At 38.0% G+C, this 25552-nt stretch overlaps 1 protein-coding gene across 3 annotated transcripts in view; it reads right to left on the bottom strand.

Annotated features, from left to right (window-relative positions):
- LOC117407255 (ephrin type-A receptor 6) overlaps positions 1 to 25552 on the bottom strand; it is a 206473-nt gene that overhangs the window by 12353 nt on the left and 168568 nt on the right. For 2 of the 3 annotated variants that reach the window (XM_034012042.3, XM_034012043.3), the window contains 8 exons: positions 19472 to 19596; positions 18703 to 18865; positions 16078 to 16186; positions 11876 to 11946; positions 8324 to 8449; positions 6812 to 6997; positions 2159 to 2220; positions 18 to 227 (listed from right to left, as the gene is read on the bottom strand). In XM_034012042.3, coding sequence (XP_033867933.3) covers positions 18 to 227; positions 2159 to 2220; positions 6812 to 6997; positions 8324 to 8449; positions 11876 to 11946; positions 16078 to 16186; positions 18703 to 18865; positions 19472 to 19596 — 1052 coding nt within the window. Of the gene's footprint in view, positions 1 to 17; positions 228 to 2158; positions 2221 to 6811; positions 6998 to 7306; positions 7499 to 8323; positions 8450 to 11875; positions 11947 to 16077; positions 16187 to 18702; positions 18866 to 19471; positions 19597 to 25552 lie in introns of those variants that run through there. The other variant, XM_034922865.2, reaches the window with a different exon arrangement.

Raw genomic sequence — 25552 nt, 5'->3', positions numbered from 1 at the left:
TATATGACTGCACTTACACTGGTCGTGTACGCAGCCTCAGGGTCGTCCTCCAGCACACGCGACAGCCCGAAGTCAGACACCTTACACACCAGGTTGCTGTTGACCAGGATGTTGCGAGCCGCCAGGTCTCTGTGAACGTAGCCCATATCAGAGAGATACATCATCCCAGAGGCAATCCCGCGCAGCATGCCCACCAGCTGGATCACAGTGAAGTGACCGTCGTGCTTCTGTCACAAGAAAGAGGAGTTTTCAACAAATGCCTGGACTGTCTGTTACTTTTGCCATGTTTAATCTGCAGAGCATGGATAGAAGTGGATTCAAATAAAGAACTATTTCACGGTGGATTTCCTTTCAGGCCCAGTTCACTAAACTTAAGGTTTGTATTTTAAGTTCACTCTAACTCTGTATATTATATTGTACAGATGTCAGAAACTGTTATTTCAAAATGCTTGACAAGTTCTTCAAGTCAAGCCCCAGACAACTTGTTTCAATTGTTGGTTTGAAACTTGATGTGTTCAATTAAAGATAACCGTTCCATTTGTGTCTTACTTAATAGCAGTTTTAACATGTAATATCCCACAGAGGGTTTTAGAAAGTGTTGGTATTGAACACTGCTTACCATTGTTGCTTTTGGATGTTGTGCTTTTGAAATCATGATAAAAGCTTCTTGCTTATATTGTAGGAGTCTAGACTAGGTGAGCACATTGTTACCTACACAATACTGGCACAGTGTGTAATGCCTGTAATAAAAGGCTCTTTACAAAACGCTTCTTTTAAATATGATGAGATCCTCTTTGGAGCTGTCTCTGTGTTGTCTAGCAGCTGCAGAGAAAGTAATTCATGATGATTAAAACTCAAACACAAAGCACTGTAATCAAAGTGATTCAGAACTCAGCGTTTACTGTGAGAGTTGATTATACATGGACAAAAACAAAACAAACAAACAAAAAAAAAAGGTTTGATACCTGATTGTGCTTTGCATTGTGTTGTTACTTGTTTTATTTCGGTAAGATTACTAGGGTTGTGCCTTTAAGATGCAGATTTTAATAAATCTACTCATTCATGTGTTGATTTCAAAACAAGAAAAACGGCCCTGGCTTAATTATTATTTATTTCTTAGCAGACGCCCTTATCCAGGGCGACTTACAATTGTTACAAGATATCACATTATTTTTACATACAATTACATATTTTTTTTTACACATTATTTTTGCATACAATTACCCATTTATACAGTTGGGTTTTTACTGTACCTTGCTCAAGGGTACAGCAGCAGTGTCCCTCACCTGGGATTAAACCCACGCCCCTCCGGTCAAGAGTCCACAGCCCTAACCACTACTCCACACTGCTGCCCTAATGGTGCTAATGGTGCTATACTTTATGTTACACAATACAACAGTTTTACTGTTTGTCCTTCATCGCTCAGATTTGGAGGTTTTTAACAATAGCTAATAGTTCTGGATTGCAAGGGGTTTACAGTACATGGCAATCAGGTAAATTTAAAGGAATGTAATAAGTGGTGTTATTTGTGGAGCCCAGGCACTCTACAGTGGAAGCTGTGGAGCCACAGACCCCGGCAAGGTAAATGCTGGCCCTGCAGTTGTACTCTTTGAGCTTGCCAGGCCCTGCTGATTTTTCCTCCCTAACAGTATGACTGACCCGGTACTCCATGTGTTGTGCCTTTAATCAGTCACCCATGCAGGTACCGTCTTGTTGGTAACTTTTTGTTTCTGGCATATGGGTGGGTGTATACAGTGCGCACTCAGGCACGAACGCAGGCAGGCACGCACGCAGGCACGCACGCAGGCAGGCAGGCACGCACGCAGGCAGGCACGCACGCAGGCAGGCACGCACGCAGGCAGGCACGCACACAGGCAGGCACGCACCTACGCATGCACACACACACACACACACACACACACACACTCACTCACATTAAACCTTGCACATTAAGACAAACTACTAAAAGAGTACAAAAACTAAAAAGAGTACAAAAAAACCCCTGTCCTATATTTTCTAATTGGAAAGTTTTGGATTAAAAAGCAAAGACAGCATGTTCCCACTGTAAGTAATTTAAAAATTATTATTTTATTTTTCCAATCCTGTCATTAAATAGTTTTCTATTTAGATTTCACTAGGAATTAAAATGCCAACTCACCCGCAGAAAGGTATCCAAGGATCCATTCTCCATGTATTCAACCACTATCATTACCGGCCTGCCTGTGAAGACAGTTTAGAAACCCATTAGGAATACAACTCTATCAAAAAGGTTGATGTGTTTCCGGATGAGCACCTGTAATGAATTCAAGTAAAGATTAGATGTGGTAGACTCATATGCTCTTCCCCAGGGTGACAAAACAAATGACCTTTTAAATGAGATTAAAGAGGTACGAAAAGCATTAACAACTTCACTCATTTCCATGTTATACTCTCGGGGGGTGTAAACTCATTATGACTGGGCAGGTAGTTTAGACTTGCTCACATTTCACATTTTAAGTTCTACATACTGTATTTACAAACTATTAACAAACAGACTTAACCTGTAACCATTAGCCAGGCATTATTCTCACTGATAGTTGGCTTTTTTTTTTTTACTATTTGGCTCATAATATATATGAAAAATCACCTCCTCAGTAAATCGATTTGAAATGCACTGGCCTGAACTGAGCCCAACCTCTGCCCAAATCTTTGAGAGGGGCATCAGACAAGAGGAAGCAAGCCAGTGTGATCTTTATTCAAGCAGATAATCATTGATACATGCTACTAAATTATCATGTGTGTGTGTTGTTGTTTAGTTTAATTTCTCAATGAAACTTACAACACAATACAAAACAAATGTGTTTTTATAAAGTGTAGCGCCCTTCACGTCATGGCACCACAGAGCGCTGTACAAAGTTAAAAACAAAACAAGAATCATATAGAACAGTATATTAAATACTGTGATAAAGAGCTGAGGTGTTATACCTTTAAGTTCCTGATGGCTATAGGGATAGATATTGGAATACTCCCTTCACAAAAACAAACATTTAATCTTAATGTTACCTGCATGTATTAAACAGTTAAGACTTGCTTGCCTTCCTAAACTTCCTGTGTTCTCTTAATTAGTCCCTGAAGTAGTTTAAAATGAAAAAAAAAACAGATGGCGCTGTGTGGAGCAGTGGAAATATAAAGCCTAAAGACTTCACCCACTTGTGTAGACTGTCACAGTTGGCACATTTGTTTACCAGCCGCATCACATACCCTTTTAAGTGCACTGTGCTGAGAGAAATCTGTCTGTGGCATGTGCAACAGTTATCCATGTGACTGATTATCCTGAAGAGTCATTCTCCATGTCAGTCACAGATGTTGCTGAAGAACTATGCTGATTTTCTTCTCATAAAAGCAGGGAATGTGGCTTTATCAAGTGTTCTCTTGGGTGTGTGTTGGAAATCGCATTGTTAATGATGGCGGAACGTGAATAAACTTCAAACTAGCAGCACATGATTAGCTGTGCCTGTGGTACTTTGATCCCACTCCTGTGTGCCATGCTCTTTCAGCAGCGTGGACAGTCATACTTCATACAACTTAAAATGCTAGCAGAGATTGCAATACTTTCTTCATTAAGCATAATGTAACCCCCTTGGGGGGGTTGAGCAACTTCAGAGAGAAAGTCTATTCAATGTATCTGGACAATGTAATGTCTAAATACTGCCATTAATAAAACCATTAAAAGAAGAGGATATTGTGAAAACCAGCAATGTCTTTGTCAATGTCTTTGTAGTGCATTCTTTAAAGTATAGAAAATGGCAAGTTTTGGTCTGATATGTAGATCCCTACTGTGTAGATCAATTGAACAAACACAGTGCGTTTTGCAATATTGCAGGCTGATTATGCACAGAACATGCAGGTGCTGTGAAATACAAATATATCCCAAAATAAACAACCTCTTTGAACCTTGAGTGGGTGGTACTGCTCCATGCTGGGTACCACTGAAACTTATGAATGGGTATGTCAGTGACCTTACCATAGAGGGCTTATATTTAAACAAATTAATTTACTAATATACAATAACGTATACATTCATCCATATGTCCTGCTTGTTTGAACAAGTGAAGTTTAAGAACCCATGCTTTCAAGCTGTGCTTACATATGCAATAAGGCCGCGCAGGGTGTCCATATACGTTGAATAGCACGAGACGAAGTCGAGTATATTCGAGAAGTCTGTATATTCAACGTATACGGACGCCCTGAAGGGCCTTATCGCATTTATAATCCAGGTCAAACAGTGGAATTGAAAAAAATAAATAATCATGTGACAAGGCTCCAACTGTCCGTGTCCATCCAAAATATGGACAGCTGGAACCTTGCTCAGCCAATCACATTGCTTGTTTCATGTTCCATTGCCAGCCCTGGATTATATGTACATTATACACCAGGTAATGAGAAGCAGTACAACATCACTGCTGGAACTTCAGGTCAGAGACTAGATTGAATTGACTAAAACACATTAGCAGGGCAGTCTGGCAGTACTCAAGGTGTACGTCCCTGATCCTTTTTCTGCAGGTGGATTTGGGACTTCGGAGTTTTATAATCAGATCTCTTCAGAACAGTGAATAACAATAATAATAATAATAATAATAATAATAATAATAATAATAATAATAATAATAATACCCAATATCTGGTTTACACCCCATTGTGCAAATGGCATAGTTAGCACAAATGCTCTGGCCTTCTTTCTAGCTGTGTGTTATTCTTTTACACACTGCATTCTGTTTTCACTCATTAGGTTCATGTTGTGATCATAAAATTATAACAACAGTATTATTTACAACCCAGAATTGGGGCACGTGCTATGTTGAATATTTGCTCTGCTGTGTGTGAGCTGTAATTTTACTATGCACCGCTGTGAGGGAACAATATTCTTGCAGGCGTGGGTGGGAGGGAGGGAGGATGATGAGAGGCTGTAAAAACTAGAGCTAATATACCAAACCAGAAAGACTCTCCATGAAAGGCAGAGAAGCAGAATGTGTGCACGGAGTAGCACAAAATACAGAATAAATCCACAAGGATCTTTAAAGCCCAAATTCTAATTTCCATTTCCATTGTAGCTGATGTACAAGCACTGAACGATTACTGCAGAGATTCCGAGAGAATCGTAAAAAGACTCAACATACCTGCAGATATTAAAGATAATACTTGCTCTACTTACCATGTTTTTCAATAATGTGCTTTGAGATGTGTCGCATGAATTGTGCTATATAAAATAAAGATTATTATTATTATTATTATTATTATTATTATTATTATTATTGTTATTATCATTATTATTATTGGATGTGGCTATGCAAATTATCTTTATGTTTATTCAAGAGGATTAGAGATAGACTTCATAGTCTGTTAACTCTTCGTATCCTGGTAAGTGTATACACTGTACATCACTGGTTTAGACTCTATGGGCCCTATTTTAAGAGGAATAAAACAAATTAACTGTTTGAAACAGAAATAACTTATTTGCGTGAAGGAGCAGTTCAATTATTGTTGTTCTTGCAAATTTTCTATTCTTAAATTAATTGTATTCATGTCTTAAACTGTTCCTTTGCCTGTTGCACTTGTTTCAAAGAAGGGCTTTTTAGAGCCACAGATGTTCACAATGAAATGTCACGGTTTAAGAGTCTGAAATAATTCAACAGTCTAACCATGGAGCCACTGTTCTCCCACCCCGCTAATCTTTGTGCACAGCCCTCTTGGGTCAGAAGAGCCAAAAAAAAAACATGCTAAATCACATCTTTTGTGTTGGATTGGTGAGCTTTGAAATGGGATCTGGGAGATGTATTCTTACTGAATATCACCAGTCAACAGATTGCTAATTACAGAGCAACCCCCGACTCCAGCTTGATTTGTTACATACATACCACAGAAACAAACAAACAGACACACGGCGGAGCTGACACTCATATTTCAATGTAACGCTCACAAACAACTGAAATGCTAACAAGCGATTAAGCTCACTTTGTAATGGCTAAAGCCATCTTAGTCTCTGCCAAGAAGTTCAGTCGAGTGCTAATGCTTTGAAAAGACCAATGTTATGTTTTGTTTCGGGGTGGAGAGAGTAATTATTTCCAACCGTGTGTCATGAAAAGCAAGATTTATCGGGCTGTCTCCTACGAGAACAAGCTATTAGCACAGTTTAGAAAGCTTTTTTAAATGAAAGAAATGGATGACTCACACAGATTGGTTGTTGTGTGTTCTTCCATGTGCTCAGATATCTGTTTCTAATTATTACAATTATATTTGCTGAACTGTAAAAGTGGTGGAGTGTGGTAAATCAGCCTTAGCCATTAGGTAAACAACAAACTGTTTAAAAAAACAACAACTATGCAAGCAATAAAAGGCCCTTGTCAGTTTAGAGTTTGGGACCTGCTGCTGCATGTGTGTTGATTTTGTATTTTGTAAGCCCACTCGTTCGGGGCTGTAAACCGGGCATCATTATTTTGTTTGTTCATTTTCACTTCGGTTGTGTTAGTGCGATTGTAATACACACACACACACACACACACACACACACACACACACACACACACACACACACACACACACACACAGTTAGTGCGCATTAACTAACCAAACTGAATTAATAACCGCACTCGATACTTGCTCTGAACAGGATTAACTAGTGCGGTTGTCGCTGCCCTTTGTGACCGAACTGTGTGTGTATACAAACTGTATTAAGAGCCAAAGGGGACCTTACAACTACATGTAGCCTGTGTGTGTACGTAGCTTTAGTGTGTCACACACAGAGACGCTGACAACAATTACAGAGCGGTCTTACTCTTAGTAACGACTCCTTCCAGACGGATGATGTTGGGGTGATCAAACTGTCCCATGATGCTGGCCTCTCGAAGGAAGTCCCGCCTCTGTCTATCCACATAGCCACCCTTTAGGGTCTTGATGGCCACGGGGATCTCTCTTTTACCAGGACTCTTCAGACGCCCGCTGCACACTTCACCAAATTCCCCTGAAAGACATCACTGCATGTATCACATCTCTAATACTCCAGTTCAACCCCTACATCACTGTCAGATAATGCATGCATTACCCATACAGTACAAGGGTGCACAACAAATAACAGATTCTAAGACATTCCGTTCAAGAGAGAATAATCAGAGTGCCCTCCGATGGTGATGGATGGCACAGCAGCTGATCATTCATAATACAGTACATACTTTATTTGTGACATACTGAATTTTATGCAATACATAAAGCAACACTGAACATTGTGTTGTGTTCCACAATACACTACATTGTTCTGTGTACTGAATGCATTTCTGAACACGTGCTGGGTCATTGTTGAGTCTAGTGCAGTGCAGATAAGGATCTCTGCTCTTCTAGTGTGACGTCTGACAGCCTTGACAACCATTTCTGCTTATAATAGGTTTTTTTTCTTGTGGATGTTTCAACGGCATCTAGATGGCAGGCTTGGTGTTTGAAGTGAAGTTGAGATCTATTTTTCAGTTCACTGAAAAACAAAACATAGGTCCTACATGTTTTTTTGTTTTTTTTAGATCAAATTAACCCCTGGGTTGCATCAAGGACTTGCGCAAGAGAGCACTTCCTAGTAAAGTTCATTGAGAAATGAAAACATGAAAATCGATAGTTTACCTACAATGTTTTGTTGCAACCTTTATCAATATCCTTTCTCTTTGTCAAACCACCCTTTGTAACCAACACCACTTCTGGCACCTGCTGTGTGTTCGGCATGTCCAGAGTATATTTAGAGCTCTTCTACACATTCTAGATTGTCAATTTAAAGAGCACCATATACACTGCATATACCTGCTTACATCACAATTACTTTTGTTTATGTGGGAAACTTAGTACATCATCTTGTTTTGTATTTTGTATGGCTTACTGTAAGTTACCAAACCCAAACCTGTTCCACGTTAGTATATATGTTACTGTACAGTACCCATGTTACTATACAGTATTTTACTAGCAATATTGTGGCCTCTTTAGGGAAATGTGTATGATCTCCATCCAGTGTTCCTTACTGGAAACATTCAAATTCTGCTGGTTTCCACTTTATGATCCATTTTAAAACACACACTGCAATTTTAGTATCTATTTTGCAACACTTGTTATTATTTTGCCCTTATACAATGAAGGAACCACTGGTACCATTACAGTATGTATGATAGCAAACCTGCACCAGTTTCCAGCTCATCCACCTTGGTTTTGTAATTCAGTAAACACTGACGGTACAAATATGAAGTGTTGAGGGGCAAGTCCACAGTTATTTACACAACTATAATGTGAGAATAGCAGATTGATTGTCTTTACAAACCTGCTCCAATGACTCTCTCTATCCGGATTGTGGAAGGATCAATCTCCTTGGCAAACTCGTGGACTGCTTGTGTTGGGTCTTCGTAAGTATCAGGGTCAACATACGTTTTTATGCCCGGGAATCGTACTGGATTTAAAACAAAAATTATTTTAAAATCACACCTTTCTTAAGCAATTACAGGTCCCAATTCACAAGTTTTAGTTATTTAAAGAACATTTGATTCAATACAGTTTGGTATATATTTAACTTTGTAGACAACACATACATTTAACGTTTCATTAATTTTAATCCACTAAAACAGACTTTTAAAAGCTATCATGAGCTACTGTTAACTGTTGGTATACTATAAATACTTGAATTAAATTTTTGCTGCATAATGAAATGTGTTCCATTTTATTTAGAATGAAGAGGAAAACATTATTCAAAACTAATGAGTAAAAAAAATCTGTGCTGGTTTTTGTTCTTTTAAAATGGTGTCAAAACAAAAACTGAAATTTCTGAAATTTCACATCTGTGTAGAGTAGGTGCATCTGCAATCGCCTGTTTCCAAAATTACACTACGGTGTCTTTAAAACCACTGAAACTTGTGCAGACTATCATTAATATGTATAAGTAATACTGTTTTCACTCACAATACCCTTTTACTCCCGCTATCATTCAGTAGTTACTTCTCGACTCTTGCAATGCAGCAATACACACTAAATCCTGCTTTTGACAGTGCATTATATTTCATGTGAACTGCACACGAGGACAACAAACTAGAAACAAAGAGGCATGCCCTGGATAATAAAACAGGAAGTAAGGAACAAGACTGTGCCAAGCAGGTACTGGTTTACAGCACTGTACCTGCCTTCACACACACTACTTCAGGATACGTTTGGTTGTTTTTTTTTTTTTTTAGTTCTTAAGTAATTCGTTCGGTATCGAAACTACCACTGTGGTTAGGAATAATTCATTCTGGACTTAGGTGGACTAGCTTCTTGTTTTTAACCCAAACGGTAGCGAGCAAGCCTGAGTGTGTTTTCGCTATATTAAATCCTACTGTGAAAGCGTTATTAGTGCAGTAGCTGCAGTAGGATTTACTGATGGTTGGATACTAAGAGGTGAAGCAGACCAGGAAATGCAGTAGCGATTGACAGCCTGTCCTGGACCTGACATCAAAACACATGGCAACATCAATTTCATAATCCCGATTATGTCCCTCACAGAGAGGTGTTTCCCTGGAAATATTAATCTAACACACATAGCAAGGGATGGATGTTCAGTCCAACTAGAATGTGTTATTATGAGGTGAAAGTACAAGTAAGGATACAGCTGTGCAATACTGCATTAATAAATGCTCTTCGGAAATGCTGACTAAGCCTGTTTATCATTCTAGGGCCCTATTCCCCAAAGAGCACAGCCTGAAGATGTAGCACATCTCTCCCCAAGGGGTGCCAGCGACAGATTCGGTAGCTATGCCTACTTGTATGCTCTCCGTTTTATCAATCTTTTATCAGAGAGGAATGTAGACTGTGTTGGCAGTAGAAGAAAAACACATTTTTCAAACTGTCAAAAGTTGTTCTCCAAATTTTGACTGGTATCTGATTTACACACTTCCTCAACTGAGCGCTTTGGAACTATAGACACGTAGAGAATAAAAAGCACTGATTAATGACATTTGGAAAAATACGACAACATTCCACAGTCACCTTGTATCTTCCTATCCAGGGATTTGTTCCAAACTTCTCCTTAATTCCTGTATTTAATATGAACCAATTAACAATAGGATCATGACCTAACCTATGGTACTAAAATAATGTGCTTGTTATATCTATTAAACCTGTAGTGAAATGGTCTTCCTAGAATGGTGTTGTCACTGTTCCCTTGTACTGCAAAATAGGTTTCCAAATTTACAAAGATACTGTATGTATGTACTTCAATAGAACTGTTACCAGTGCCTTGAGATATATATATATATATATATATATATATATATATATATATATATATATATATATATATATATGCAACGTGGTTCCGTATTTCACACACAGATTTTCATTTCACATAAAGGGGTCTATTCATAAAGGGTAAGCGCCTGTCGAAATGAGAAAACAGGAGTACATGATCGGATTTCGTCCACAGCCGCCTATTTAGGCAGTTGCTATTCATAAGAGATCATTCAGATGCGTCGTTTAGACCCAACGATTTTCGTCTATGAAGGCATGTTTTTAACAAAATGAGTGAAAGGTTAACGATTACCTCATTAGCATAAGGTTTTCATCGGTCCTGAGCATCACCCTGCTATTCATAAGAGTGAATGACAGCAAAAATGCTGTCGATAACTAGGAGTTATTGAACGCCTTCTACAGTCAAGTCTAAACTAACGACTGCCTCGGCAGATGATTTTTTTAAAGACCTATTTTATTACTACACTTGCTCTGTTATACAGTTTGACATACCCGTGATTAACACTGCCTATTTTGAAAAAAAAAAAAAAAAACTCTGTAGCTTTATATGAAGGAACATCTGTAATATAAATATCTACTCACACAAGAACGTATTCTCTGGCATAATCGTTTTGAAACAGCGCTGTGAAGCGGAGAGCAAGTGAGAGTCTGACAATATACAGTTATTTCATTATTATTATTATTATTTTGCCATGATCCATGGCTGACAGCGGTCATTTCCTTTTTATTTCTTTTACCTCTATTCACAATAAACAGTTTGGACGAATACCGCCTGTGTGAACCTGTTTATTTTCATGGAGCGTTACAATATACAGTATACTAGTGCTGCTGATGCCTCAGTGCCAGCCTCGATCAGTGTTCGAAAGGGTGTTTTTTTTTTTGTTTGTTTTTCGTGCATCACAAAACGATCCATTTTGTGTACAGTGTGCAATACAACGTGAAACTTTCACTGATTCAAAACATAAACTCACCCCTGATTAATTCCCTGCTTAAGCGGGGATTATTAATAATAATAATAGTAGAGCATGTGTAAGATTAACATTTAAAGTTTTCAGAATTATTATTATTATTATTATTATTATTATTATTATTATTAATAATAATAATAATAATAATAATAATAATAATAATAATAATAATAATATATGTAATAATATAATATGTAAATCTTATGTGTGCGTATGGAAATGTGTTTACCAGCGTTGCCAAACAAAACAAAAATACTTTTTTTTTCTAAATTATGTCACGTCTTGAATTTTTGGCAGACATGATAGGGGCATCGGAATCAGGTTTTGCAAACTGCCTGTGACTGCCAACTGCAGACTCGGGTTTCGGTAGTACTGTCGGTGGATTCCGTTTTTTCTTTTTGCAAGAGCTTTTGACGGCAACCAGATTAATAATAGTGATGATGTCATCAAAAAGAAGCAGATTTTCGTTCTTGAACAACTGTATACCCATTTATAAAGTGCTTTGCGACAGACTCCCGTATTCTCAGATCATTTTATGAATAGCAAAATCGACTTTTGTTAGTTTTAAACAAAATTTGTTTTATTATGGCAGTCAGCAAGTATTTTTATGAATAGGGCCCAAAGTGTCTTACTGTGTCCGTTCTGGAAGTGTGTCCTTCTCTTATCTTCAGACTTCATCTTAGCTTTGATATACCACTGACACCTTCAGAAACACAACACAAAAACACAAAGAAAAGAGTGACAAAGAATTCAAAGACATGTTATAGACTTTCTAATGCCATCAACCATGATGAAACCTCTTCTTGCTCTCCATTCTTGTACAGTTGTTTGCTTTGGAAAGGGAAGTGGAAGAGTGCACTTCTCCAGTCTTAACATCTAGGGTTTCAACAATTTGAATAATTTAACCTATTGGGCTTTTGATTGAAACAAAGATTGCCCAGCAAGCAATATCCTCGCTATGGAATTCCCCAGTTTAGTTGATGACGCGCTATATATTTAAAGTGTATCTTTCATATAATGGATATTGCACAGCTCACCTATTCACATTTTTAAGATCATCCCATAAGACTCCTCTAACATCAGGTTACTGTATGACTTCATGTTTACCGGTACAGTTTGGGACAGCTCAGGCTTTTCAACTCACATCACAATGCATTCTGGTATGTTTTACCTGCCTCGGGTACCTTTCACAGCAGGATTACACTTGTAAGAATGCATTGGGGTGGGTGCTGAAAAGCTGAACTGTCCCGATGAACATGGTGTCACATGGTAACCTTACATCAACACCAATGGCTGATGAAAAAAAAAGAACTCTCTGCCATTGTGTGTTTGAAGATTATGTACTTTACCATTGGCTAAACTTTGAACAACAACAAATGACCCCCATTTGCTCTGTCAAGCCAGTCCCCTCTTTTTACACCATGGAAATAAGTAACTAAATGTGCCTGGTCTCCACCTGACCAGTAGGGATCACTAAAGAGTGATGAGGTGAACCGTCCTCAGATGGTGTTCTCCCCTAACCCTGTGAAAGAGCAAAGGCCAATACAGTGCTCAATGTGGGTCCCCAGTCACGATCATGCAGGTAAGTCGTCCCAAACAGGATGTGAACCGCACTCACGGGATTTATCCTGTACTTCATGGGGGATTTCTTTTACCAAGTGAGCAACCTGGGTCTCCTAGCTGTGAATTTCCTCAATGGGTTTCGCTGGCACAGTAGAAACGTACATGTATAGAACACTGCGCTTCCCCTCTGGGATAAGGATGCGAAATATAAAAATTCTAGCAGAAGGACACCTTGAACAATGGTCTCCCACCTGTTTCACTGCTTTTAGATGAAATGCTATTTTTGCCTTGAATTGTGAGAAATCCTGTGATCCTGTCAGTTTGGGTTTGTCAGATTACCTGCTGATTAGAGTTCTCCAGTAAGGAAATACATAGTCAGCTATCCACAATAGATATAATAAGAGAAATATATTAAAATGAGACATTTTTGCTGTGATAAGAACTAAAAAGCCACAGGGCTCAGTTAATTACCTCAGGCATGATTTACTCCTTAAAAAGCAAACAAAAATCTAGTGAGTCTCTGGTTATCCGAGTTGTATATATTGGTATTAGTCTTAGTTTCAACTATTATATTTAGAACATACATATAACCCCCTTACTAATATAAACCTTTAAAATAGCTTTTTTATATTCAGTACTTATATACTTTCCCGTAATGCTTGTGGGCATGTTGGCTTGCAATCATAGTAGATTTGTTTTAAAATAATCTTACAAGGTTATACAAGTTATAGTTGAAGGCACCTGTTCCATAACCAGTCTGTCTAGGCAAAACTTTCAGCCAGAGCTGTGTGTTTTGTGTGAAAAATCATGACACCTGTGTTTCGCTCTTGTTTTGTTCACACAGTAATTATTCCCAAAGTCTTTAGGGAAAACAGTCTACATTTGAGAACCCAGCAGATTGGGCAAAGGACAGAGAGCTGAATAACAGCTGCAGGTACACACCCAGTTAATGGATTCCCGAGCAAGATATAGCTATTAATCAATTAGTTAGATGAATCAGTGAAGCGCTAGTAACGACCTTATTACAGTTGAAACTGGCAACATTATTAAGAGACAGAAGGCAATGGTTGGTTGAAGCTGGAAAAAAAAATGTATGTACCAAAATAGATTGAGGCGATAAACATTATTTCAGTTTTTAAAGCAGCCCGATCCAACAGTGAAACATAGTAACAGATGTGTTTATTTAATTTTTTTACACTAGTTGCTCTATCTTTAATGTGTGTATGCAGAACTCCAGTATACATTTCCTTGATGTATTGTGTACTAAAAAAGGCTGTTGAAATAACTGACAAGCTCGTTTTCAGTCTATTCAAACTCCAAACTGAACTTCTTACATGTATTTTTATTTTGTGCCTTAAGTTTAGTGTCTAATGTTAATTGTTTGTGTTCTTCAGTTCTGCCTGGATATTCAGTGGTTAAAGTGAGCCCCTCCCCCCAGCTGAGAAAATCACTGTACAGTTACATTGTCATTGTGTGGGATAATCTTAACAACTGGTTTACACACTGTAAATAAAACAGAGTGCAAGTAACAGACAACCACCAAATCGTCCCAAACAATTTTCTTCTCCAAACCTTATATAAAAAATATAAAAGGATGGATTCCTATATTACTGTGCAAATATAAACCCGTTTCAGAAAGACTTTTAAGACAATGTTGTACTGGATAGTTGATTTTTTCAAGTTCTCTAAGAGGAATGGCCTAGTTGGTTAGGCACTGCCCCCACCCCCTGTGACAGATTCCCACTTTAACCATTGATTGTATTATTATAAATGATTTGAAAATGTTTAGATATATCTGTGAACAGGATAGCGTCTCACTTCACAGACAGAGTGCATCCCATTTAATCAAGCTGAATTCCCCTCCTCTGGCTTTTAAAACTGCATTTGAGAACAGAATTACAAGCATGAATAACAGATTAAGGCAGATTGTCAACTGGGACATCTCAGATGATGTTATTTCTAAATCAAAAAAAGAGTTCATGGTCATTTTGACAGACATGTATTATTTCTTTAGTTACCTGGTTATTGTCTCTCGCTGTCTACTTAATATGAATGGACTCATCTTCCGTACATTACCCCAGCCCGGAATCGCAAATTGAAAAAGGTTTGCAGAACAGCCACTGCACCTCATTGTATTCATAGTTAACCTTCAAAGTCACAAACTCAAGGATAACGATCTGCTTGCTGGATATATCACAGGCTCTGTCTGCTGTTTCAGTTTTCATCCACGGCAGGGAAAATAGATTATGTACTGACAATGTTCTAAAATTTCATTTATACAGATGATATTCAAACATTTTGCTCATTGTATGGCAATTTTGTGTATGTACGTTACACCGTCACTCAGTTTTTAGTTTGGCAAATGTTGTTTGTAGCATTATAAGTGTATGTTGTTATTGCCTTTTAGTTATCGATAATAATAATAATAATAATAATAATAATAATAATAATAATAATAATAATAATAATAATAAAACGTGTTAAATGACAACAACATTTGGCAGATGCTAGCATATAGTGGTGTATCAATGTGATGTATCTTTATTATAGGCGTTACACTGTTTTGTAGTTTGTGTAAATCTTTTTCTATCATATAACCCTAATCCTAACACTAATCCTAACCCTATACCTAACCCTAACCCTAACCCTAACCCTATACCTAACCCTAACCCTAACCCTAACCCTAACCCTAACCCTGCTGTTACTTTAATGAAGCTATACTGGATAGTGTGACGCTCTCGTGGAACAGTGTTTATGACCTTATCAATCACTCTGTTTCCTGGCGTCTGATATATATGTTTTACAGAAGGGCTGGTTTCATTTGATAATCATATCTTAGCCATCATTTGACCCTTCACTGAGAAATCCATTTTTTTGGATCCATCTGCAGAGATTTAAATGGATGTCTTCTTAATAATACCGCCTGCAGAGTCAAATACATATACACATACAAGAGCCCTTTGGTGAAAAGACTATTAAAGACTTACAAAAAAAACAGCAAACAGAACAGAGGTATCCGACCGCAATGATCCCCTTGTATAGCCTGGCTAATTAACTGGAAAACCCAGGCAGTCATTTAGAAGCATAAACAATGGGTTTGCTGCCATCGAGTAATGAGGATTTCAGCTGTCAATGGACACATGTCAGAAAGTGAATTAGGGACTGAAGGAGACTCATAGTACGAGTGGCTGAATAAATGAAGCGTGGAACTCAGAACAGATTTCTTTTTGAGTGACAGATTTAAAGTGTGTGCTGGGGTACTCTCCCTTACCGTCCTGTTATCAGGAAGAAGAGCGTGAGGATCACTAGCAATGTAAACCCCCCGACCGCTGCCGTGGCGATGACCAGAACCTGCCCCTGGTCTGCGGCCATGTCAGAAGCTGGAGAAAAAGAGAAGAGATGTCAAGGTGAGAAGTCGGGATGATGGCAAATGATATACAGCACTGTATTTAAAGGGGCACTTGTGATCGCAGTGGTGCAGTGGTACCCCATTATAACATGGGAGTCGGGAAGCGTAATTAAGAGATACTGTATATGTATGCGCTGACTGTACTGCTTGTGAAATGGCATTATTTCACTATGAAGGGCAGCATTATAATTAAGGGTCTAACTAGATCGCGATTTTGCAGATTTTGCGGAAATCATGGAATTGACGGGTCACCGCGAAATTCACCTCTTTTAGGGACCAATGCATACCGAATTAACTACTGCACAACGCAAGTGATGCAAACTACGTATCTTCCTTCTGTAGATAGACCTTTTTTTATTCCTTCGCCGTCCCGTGTGCATTGCACTTAAGCAAAAACCAAACAAACAAAAAACATCCACAAATAACATTTACAAAAAAATGTATCTAAAGCAGTTAACGTTCTTGTTTATTTTTCAAATGACATCAAAGTTTTAGTCAGCCTATCAGTGAGTCTGTGCTGCTTTTCTGTGACCTGTACTGTGCAGTACGGGGTGGGACAAAGTCAGCGCTGCATTGTTTTGATTTAGGTTGCTAAAATCTAGTTTTCAGCATTGGAAGTAAAATAGTAGAAATGGACGACAAAGCAAAAAAAGCAAAGTATGTTTCGGCTAATGATCGTGTCAAGATATTTCCCAAAGAAACTGTACATGCAGACTGAGGTAATTGTTTTGCATATCTTAACGTGTCTTTGGAGAAAATACGATCGATCGCTATTTATCTTCAGAATCACACATTAAACAAAAGGCTACTACAGAGGATGCTACACAGAACGTAAAATAAACAGCTTTCAGAAACCAAACTGGAAAGTCAGCGCAGACAAAAAGTATTCCTGTCTGCAAGTTAAATCAGTACTAAAACGATCCAGCACAACCACCTCGCTTCAACCTGCTGCTTACTTTTTCGCAGTTGGAATTTTAGACCTGAATAGCCACATTTTCTTTGTTTTGACTCAGTACTAATAAAATAAATTATTGGTTGGGACAAATAACATGACAACGAACGTGCTGCATATATTGCCTTTATTAAAGTATGCCAGATGCCCTTGGGTAAACGAGTTTTGGGGCTGTTTCTAATCGATTTCCACATCTGTATAACTTGGCAAAGCTTTGCCTTAACTTCCAACCAATTCAGTGGATGCAGACGTGCAGTCTCAATGTATGGGCAAGTCAACTGCAGGGGGATGCTGCATGCTTGCTTTAACAAATGACAGCACTTTGTTTTAGTAAGGAAGCAAGTACCACTATTTTTAGGCCTTATAGTGTTCTGAAATACTGTCTACTTATAAACTTGTCTGTTTATTTAATGTTTAAATAGGTCGGCGAAATGTCAGCGAAATCCTAACCCTAACTCTAACCCTAACCCTTTTATGATACAATTGTGTGCTTACATATTTCCTGCAAAGAATGTACACATTAAGTACATTGTAACTACGCATACTAACATTGTAATTCTGTGTAAGTACACATGTATTTACTATATAATTAATATGTAAATACACAGTAATTAGAGACGCAATGTAAAGTGTAACTACATGTGTAATTGTAGTGTAAGTAATGACATTTAACATAAAGTGTTTACAAAATGGTACTGCACATTTTTCAAAAACAGGCCTTGTTTCCTCGGTTTACTGTTTTAAAGCTGAGAATGAGTCTTGCCAAGGAGGTGAAGATGTGCATATTTAAAAAAACAAACCCTTTAAGACACATTGACTTGGAGGCAAATTCCCATCTTGGACTGTAAATGGGTCCCCATAACCCATACGTGGTTCTCAATTCTTTATATTTTGTATCAGATTTAAAACATTTTTAAATAACATTTATTTCATGACAGAGGATGCTAAGATGTTATGGGTATTCAACATACCGCTAGTCTGTTGTAAATATTTAACAAGTGGGTATTTAAAGGTGGACACAAGGACATGCTTAAATTGACTTCCTTGAATTCACTGAATATTGCATTTCATAGTAAGTGTAGTGTACAGAAAAACATAATACAGCCTTATTCAGCAACTGTATAAGCAATTAGCCTGATTTGCAAACACACAGCATCCTCTAGAGTTTTCAGCAAAACTTCATCTAAATAATCATTAAGTTGTGCTGCAGAGATCAATTAAAAAGCATTACTAAGGTTAGGAGTTAAGCAATAAAGCATATTTGATCAATTTGTTTTGATGTGTTTGTACTATTATTTATAGCTTACATAAGAATATATCATGTGTAATGCGCTTTTTAAACACGTCTCAACAATACCATATGCAACCTCATCAAAACCTCCCTAGATTTGTAACACGCTTAATTTTATTTTTCCTTGTCATAGCTTGATTTGCAAGGTCAGAGTGCACATTTTTAAGTAAAACTGCAAGGTGTCAAATATGATGATGTTTCAGAAAGTGACAATGTGTTTGTTAGCATGGCTAGTCCCACTTACTCTCGTTGCTCGTTTCATACTCGTATCTGGGGCTGTAGCTGCTGTATCCTGCTGCGCTCCTTGCACGAATGTGAAACACATACTTTGTGGTGGGTTTGAGTCCTGTTATGATGACACTGGCTGCCTTGGATCTGGTTGAAGAGTAGCTGAGTTCTTCATGTTCCTGTGTGGATATTTAGATGGGGTATTACTGATAATACAGTAACTGTCATAAACAACAGCACACCTACCTTTGGTATGTATGTTTACTTGTAACTTGCATGTTTACTTGTAATAACTGAGGCTTTAAAGTACATTGGGGTTTGTTTTAATGATTTAAATAATGGTGGATATAAATACAATTATTAATATTAATGCTACAGGTGTTTCTTACAAGGCTGATTAATTATGCCACTATGCCATACAATACTGAAATGAGAACCACAAAAAATCAGGTTTACACATTTTAGGATGGCCTCATTATCTCTCAGCAGCATTCTTACAAGTCTGTAAAACAAAAGGGGGCTTTTGAGAATGGAATTATGATTAGAGATAAGAAGACTCTTGTAAAATCTTGGTTATTACATTTTCAAATGTTTTGAAATCTAATAACAGTAAACAGTCATACTTAAAGAATAATTTAAAGAATGAAGTGAATTTGCATTTATACAAAAAGAGAGACCTTTATTTTAATAAAGAAAGAAAGAACGATTTATTCTAGTGGAAGTGGACTTTTATAAAGGGTTGTTGGAAAGATTTCTAAGTAATCCCACTGGAAATATGAAAACACCTTCTCATAGTACTTGATCTCGTAGTCCAGGACGGCTGTGCTGGGCTGCTCCTGCTCCTGCCATGAGAGGGCAATGCTGTTCTGAGAGGCCCAGTCCTTCCTCACCATTCCAATCAGGGAGGGCCCTGAAAAACAGAGCAGACACTGCTGAACCATTTCAATCAGGGAGGCTCTGAAAGAGATCAGAGACACTGCTGAACCATTCCAATCAGGGAGGCCCTGAAAGCCAGCCACACTTCTGAACTATTCCAGTGCAAACATCCCAACAGTGTGCAAAATAATGTTTGCTAAATCCCATATATACTAGTTATGGAGATTTCCATTTGGAACAAGTTTAGTATCAGTCTATTTTACCACACTACAATGGGTAAATGCCAGATCGTGGCACACTGTATAAAATCAAATAAAACAATGACAAAATAAAGTCTACAGTGCTTGTTTACCAGCTTGTGTACTGTTTATTTATGTATATATGTATGTATTTATATCTATTGCTATTCCAATAGCAGAAAGACAAGCCAGATCCACCTCTTGCAATACATACTTTAAGGCTGTCCTTTGCCTCATGGTTATTATTCATAGAAAGTACTGCCCAATATTTACCTGCACAGATTGCATTTGTATAAAAGGTATTACCAATGCTGATTGAAATTCTGTAGGGTAAATACGAACAAAGGACACATTTACACAGCCACCGGGTAATAACAACCTTTTCTGGAGTAATTAATCTAGCATTAGTCAAGTAATTACAGATAGGGAAGATTCCATTAACTAGGCATTTACGCTGGGTGTAAATGAAATGGTACAGCTATCTCCTTTCTCAGAAGGAGGGGGTACAGATGGAGGTAGGGGGTTCCAGATGACATGTTCCTCAATTTATTTTTGTATTGTCTGCACACATTTTCATATAACTGACATCCATAAAACTACTGATAACAAAATGCAGTGGAATTACAGTAAGGATCAACGAGAGGTCTTTTAAAACTTTACTGCAGTAACTGTGCCATTTACAATGCTTTTACTATGCGTATGTCATGGTTAACCATGTTTTTACCATATATATCTGTGATTTACCATGCTTGACTGTGCTGTAACCTGCTTTTACTGTGTTTTATTATATTATTTTTGGGTGTGCAGTAACTGAAGCGCATGGCAGTTAACAGTTGTGCAGTGATACCAGAAGATTAGCAAAAACAAATGCAATCTGAATGTATATAAGCCTCTCTGGAAAACCACATGTCTGTGAGATATTATTCTCCACAATGTTACTCCGGCAGGAACTTTACAAACTCTCAATTTTCTTTGAAATAATCAAATACCAACCAGTACACAAACAAAACACGTAAGTGTATGTACTGTATATAGAGAATAAAGCACAAGCTACTGTACATAATCAGATTGTAAAAAACAACCAAGGAGTTCCGTGACATCACAAAGGATGAGGCAGTGATCATCTTTGATCCTGATCTTACTTACCCAGTATGAGTTACTGAACCCATATCTTTCAAACCGCACACTGAGATCATAGGATGCAGGGCTGCTCAGCAAAAGCAGCACGGGAGGTAGGGCTTTTTCTTGTAGAGCTCCTAAATTATGGAATGCTCTGCCTTCGTTTGTCATTTAAATGGTCTGATTGTTGCAGTCCTATGTGTGACATGCTATACAAATGTATTGTAGTTTGTTTTTTTTTCTGCTATGTACTGCGGTACTTTAATGCTTCCAATTGCTGTGTCCTAGCAAAGGACAGTCTGTGCTTTTTAGTCTAAAGAATAAGGTGCTGCTGCTCCACTGACAACAAGCACCACAGGGAGAGAGAGAGAGAGAGAGAGAGAGAGAGAGAGAGAGAGAGAGAGAGAGAGAGAGAGAGGGGGGGGGGGAGAGAGAGAGAGAGAGGGGGCGGGGGAGAGAGAGAGAGAGAGAGAGAGGGGAAGAGGGAGGGAGGGAGAGAGCAGGGATCCATTCCCGAAAGTGAACTCTAAGCTCTGCCTCAATTGAACATAATAACCAGGAATTTCCCAAAGCGGTGGAAGACCTAGAGTTTGGTTACTGCCATTTAACACTGTGCTCAGCATTCAGCATTCGATCACCAAGTGCTAACCAAAGAGTAAGCAATTCCTGTGGTATATATGGCAATTACACCACAGCCTACCTTTATATAATGCTACCCTTTCAAACCTAAATGATGGGCACTTTTATATGCCTAGTTTATTAGTAAGGTACTAGCAAAATAATTCACCACATTCAAAAGCATTGATGGAAGAAACACATTAAAGAGTTCTAGCTCTGAATGGGAAGCACCTGAGAACTAGTAACTCGATTATTCTCATACTCTTGTCAGTAGGCATGAACTGTAATTTGATACCTCAGGCTGCTAACTTCTGCTTCTGAAATTCTCAAAGTTTGTTATGTAGGCCACTGAAAATTAGAGGTGCCAAATTGTTTATTTATTAGTCCCTCTAGTATAGATCTTTGTCTAGAGATGCACGTTTGTGAGTTTATAACATTCCTGACTACCTTAGGGGATACCACCTAATGTAGCATTTTTATTAAAGAAAACACCTGTTTTTGATCTAACATTTGACAGTTCTGCTGTCCGCTGTCAGTAAGTTAATCGCAATGACTGATATCCACTGTAATACAGACAGATAAACAGGGTGTGTCCATGTAAGCCCAAATTATATTAGACATGTGCTAAAGAATCAATGCATCATCAGGGTTCATCCCAATTGTACAACCGCCTCTCTACATACAGGTTCGAATGGAAAAGGACAGGCAAAGGACAAATTAAAAAAAAAAATAATAATAATAAAAAAAAAAAAATATATATATATATATATATATATATATATATATATATGGATGTTGGCTACACAGGGTAGCTTCTTTTTTATGTATCTTATTGTTTAACCCTTTGAGTAGTGAGTTCTAAAATGCACTGTAGTTTATTTTTCAGCGTACAAACAAGCTGAAAGCTATATGTTTGTATGTATGTAATGAACACTGACGAAATAGACGAATAATTTTTACCGTAAATAAATAAACAAATAAATATAATGTTTTATTTTGTCATAGGGAAAGGTTTTAACTAAAAAAATAACAGATAGACAATAAACAATGGGTTGGAACAACCACAACAACATGTCCTAACAAAAAAAAAGGGCTGAACTAGAGGGAGAGAGCGAGACAGCGAGTGAGAGAGAGAGAGAGAGAGAGAGACACGAATAAATCATATCCGGGTAAACAGGTGGTGGGGGTGGAGGGAGTGAGAGTGTCTAATGCTTCAGTGTGTGATACTCCTGAAGCATGGAGCAACACACAGAGCTTGAACATAATAAGCAGGAATTGAGCAGCAAGTGACAGGAGTCCTCTTCGCTGGACGCCTGTCACTTGATGTTGATGGTAGTCAGTGACACACTCGCTGACATCCGATTCAGTGGAAGAATTGTATATATTTGAATTTAAATCGGAATCTGAATTCAGTATTATTTCTAATACTTCTTTCTCACTGATCAATTTTCGCCAGTTTACAGACATCGCTGACATTTTTGTGATGGTTTATTGTATGTAATTCAGTCAATATCCAGCAGAGGGTGCAAGAGACCAATAAGTGGTATGACAGAAACCTAGTGTTACAATTTCTTGTTATCTGAAGTTTTGTAGGCTCAGTAATTCAAGTTTAAAGTTGCAGAACATACCGGTATGTTCGTACTCCCTGGGGACCAGAGAGTAGTGAACATACCAGGACGTTCGTACTACTCAAAGTGTTAATAAAGAACTTTGGTTATTACTGCTTTTGTCACCTAGTCCCACTTATCTCTTCCATACTCCCTGACCACTGTGGTAACATAAATTCTATAATTACAAGACCTCCTGGTTCATCAAAGGTGTCGGTAGCCTTCACACTACCTGCTAAATTCTCAATCCAGTAAAAGGTCTGGATCTAATAAGCGTGCATCAGATTAGACCTGGGTGCACATTCATCTGTATAATTCACTGTGTGTTTGAAGATCCAGTTGAAATGAAGCACCCAGCTGCTAATTTCAATATAAGATGCAGTAGAAAATCCCACATTAGTTCTAGAGACAGGTTTTTCAAACTTGTATCAATGAATACATTTACTCAGTAAGACATCTCTCAACACTATACTGTAAGGCCAAATATCTCTTTACCAAAGTGTCATTCACCAAGATTCATGTCCCTCAGCCAGGGAAGAAACAAGTCCCAGAGCACACGCTTAAGATCCCTGTGTTTGCAGAAGCAATTGAAACAACATATGGAAGATCAGTGTTTCAGTGTGGAAGTGTAGGTAATTATTATGTAGCATTGCTTGTCATTTAAAATGTTGTTTTTTGAAAATATTCCCTTGCTTTAACCCTACAACATATGTAAAATGAAATAGCGTTTTACTAGGATAAAGCATTCTGTTGAAGCAAATTGATGCATTAAGAGCAGTTTGTAAATTAGACTTAAACACCAATTACCCAGCATGCTGGGTGTATTTTCCAATCACCCTTTGATAAATGAACATGCGTAGAGGCTATAGGAAACGCATTAAATGCTCTTTAAATTACCTTCCTTCCTCTTAAGGGTTCAATTAGCTGTAAAAACAAAATACATAAAAAATAATCTATTTGGCCCGTATCGACACTAATGACGCCTAGATAATTTGCTAATACAACACCAGCAGTAAAATTATATCAATTAGAAGCTTTTGTTTTTATTTATTTTATTTTGAAAAGGTCCCTCTGTGTGTTTTTATTCTACAATCAGCAAACAGCATGCTTATACTGAGCCGTCGAAATAACACAGGGCCCATAACGCGTCACAGTGAGTCAAAGGATTTCATTCAGGCCTCCGGGCAGCACAATCAATGCATCGAAACTGCACAGAATGATGGTCAGTCTGGAATGACAAAGCCCAGCTCTGCGAATGTTTGATACAGATTCCCTTTGGACCCAATCAAGTATGGACAATATACATGTATCTCGTATCCACAGTCATTAAGTGTGTGCTAACAGGATGGTGGAAGGCTTAACGGACTCTACTTTCATAATCAGAATCCCAGATGTGTTTCTTCTGCAATTCGCTGATAAGATTTTACAATTTGAGTTTCTATTAAACAGCTTTAGAAACATAGACTAAAGGACTCTATTCAACTTTTTCGAACAAAACATTGTTTTCAAGTTTGTAACGGAATAGTTTAACACTAGAATGACCAAGGTGGTCATTTTGACCGTTTTTGGAATGGAAATTTAAATTGCTGTGCATGTGTTTAAGATAAGGAGATGTGCTTTCCTGATTTTTCTAAATATATGTACTAATTACCCTGACAAAGAAAGAATCGTGTAGCTGCAAAAATTAGGGAGATAAAATACTGTCATACCTATTCCGACCAGGCTCGGTCAAATTGACCGATACATATAAAACATATTATAACAATGAAATGTTGCAGTATTATTTGTGTTTATCAGTTGGGACTTGAGCCATGAATTGAAGTTTGATTATATCAGTCTGCATTCGTCACATGAGTGGTTTGTTGACATTTCTATTGTTTCAATGAGCCTCCTGATAGCCCATCAATCAGCCTTGACAGCTCACGGCACCAGGCTGTCTGTCTGCACTGGTTACTAAAAGTCACTCGTTTTTCTAAGAAATTCATTGTTACCCCAATATACATTGCAAATAGATTGCTGAAGAGACGCAGGACAGCAAAGCAGAGTTTGGAATTTCTTCAGGTTTTACCAAACAAGATTCTGATGCAGCAAAGACAGGCAATGACGAATCTGGCTCTAAAGCAGACTGGGTTTTGCGAAAATGAATCTTCCAGCAGCAGTAACACCAAGATGATACCTGGTCAGTGCCCTTGGAGGAATTAGAAGTGTTCATTGTACTAGTATATGGAGCATTTGGTGCCAGAAGCCTGGGTTACTATTGATAGCTGTGACAAATACTCAGAGACAGTCTGCGGTAAGTACACTGCATATTTTGTAAAGTGCAGGATCTGTGCGATTTGTGCCTCCACTTAGACTTTGTAAACGACTGTAAATGAAGCCCATTCTGTTCAAATGTGTATTTAGATTA

Source organism: Acipenser ruthenus, chromosome 8 (assembly GCF_902713425.1).
Source record: "Acipenser ruthenus chromosome 8, fAciRut3.2 maternal haplotype, whole genome shotgun sequence".
Classification (NCBI taxonomy): Eukaryota; Metazoa; Chordata; class Actinopteri; order Acipenseriformes; family Acipenseridae; genus Acipenser; species Acipenser ruthenus.
Note: the sequence above shows the minus strand (reverse complement) of the source record. Positions and strands in the feature narration are given on the sequence as shown.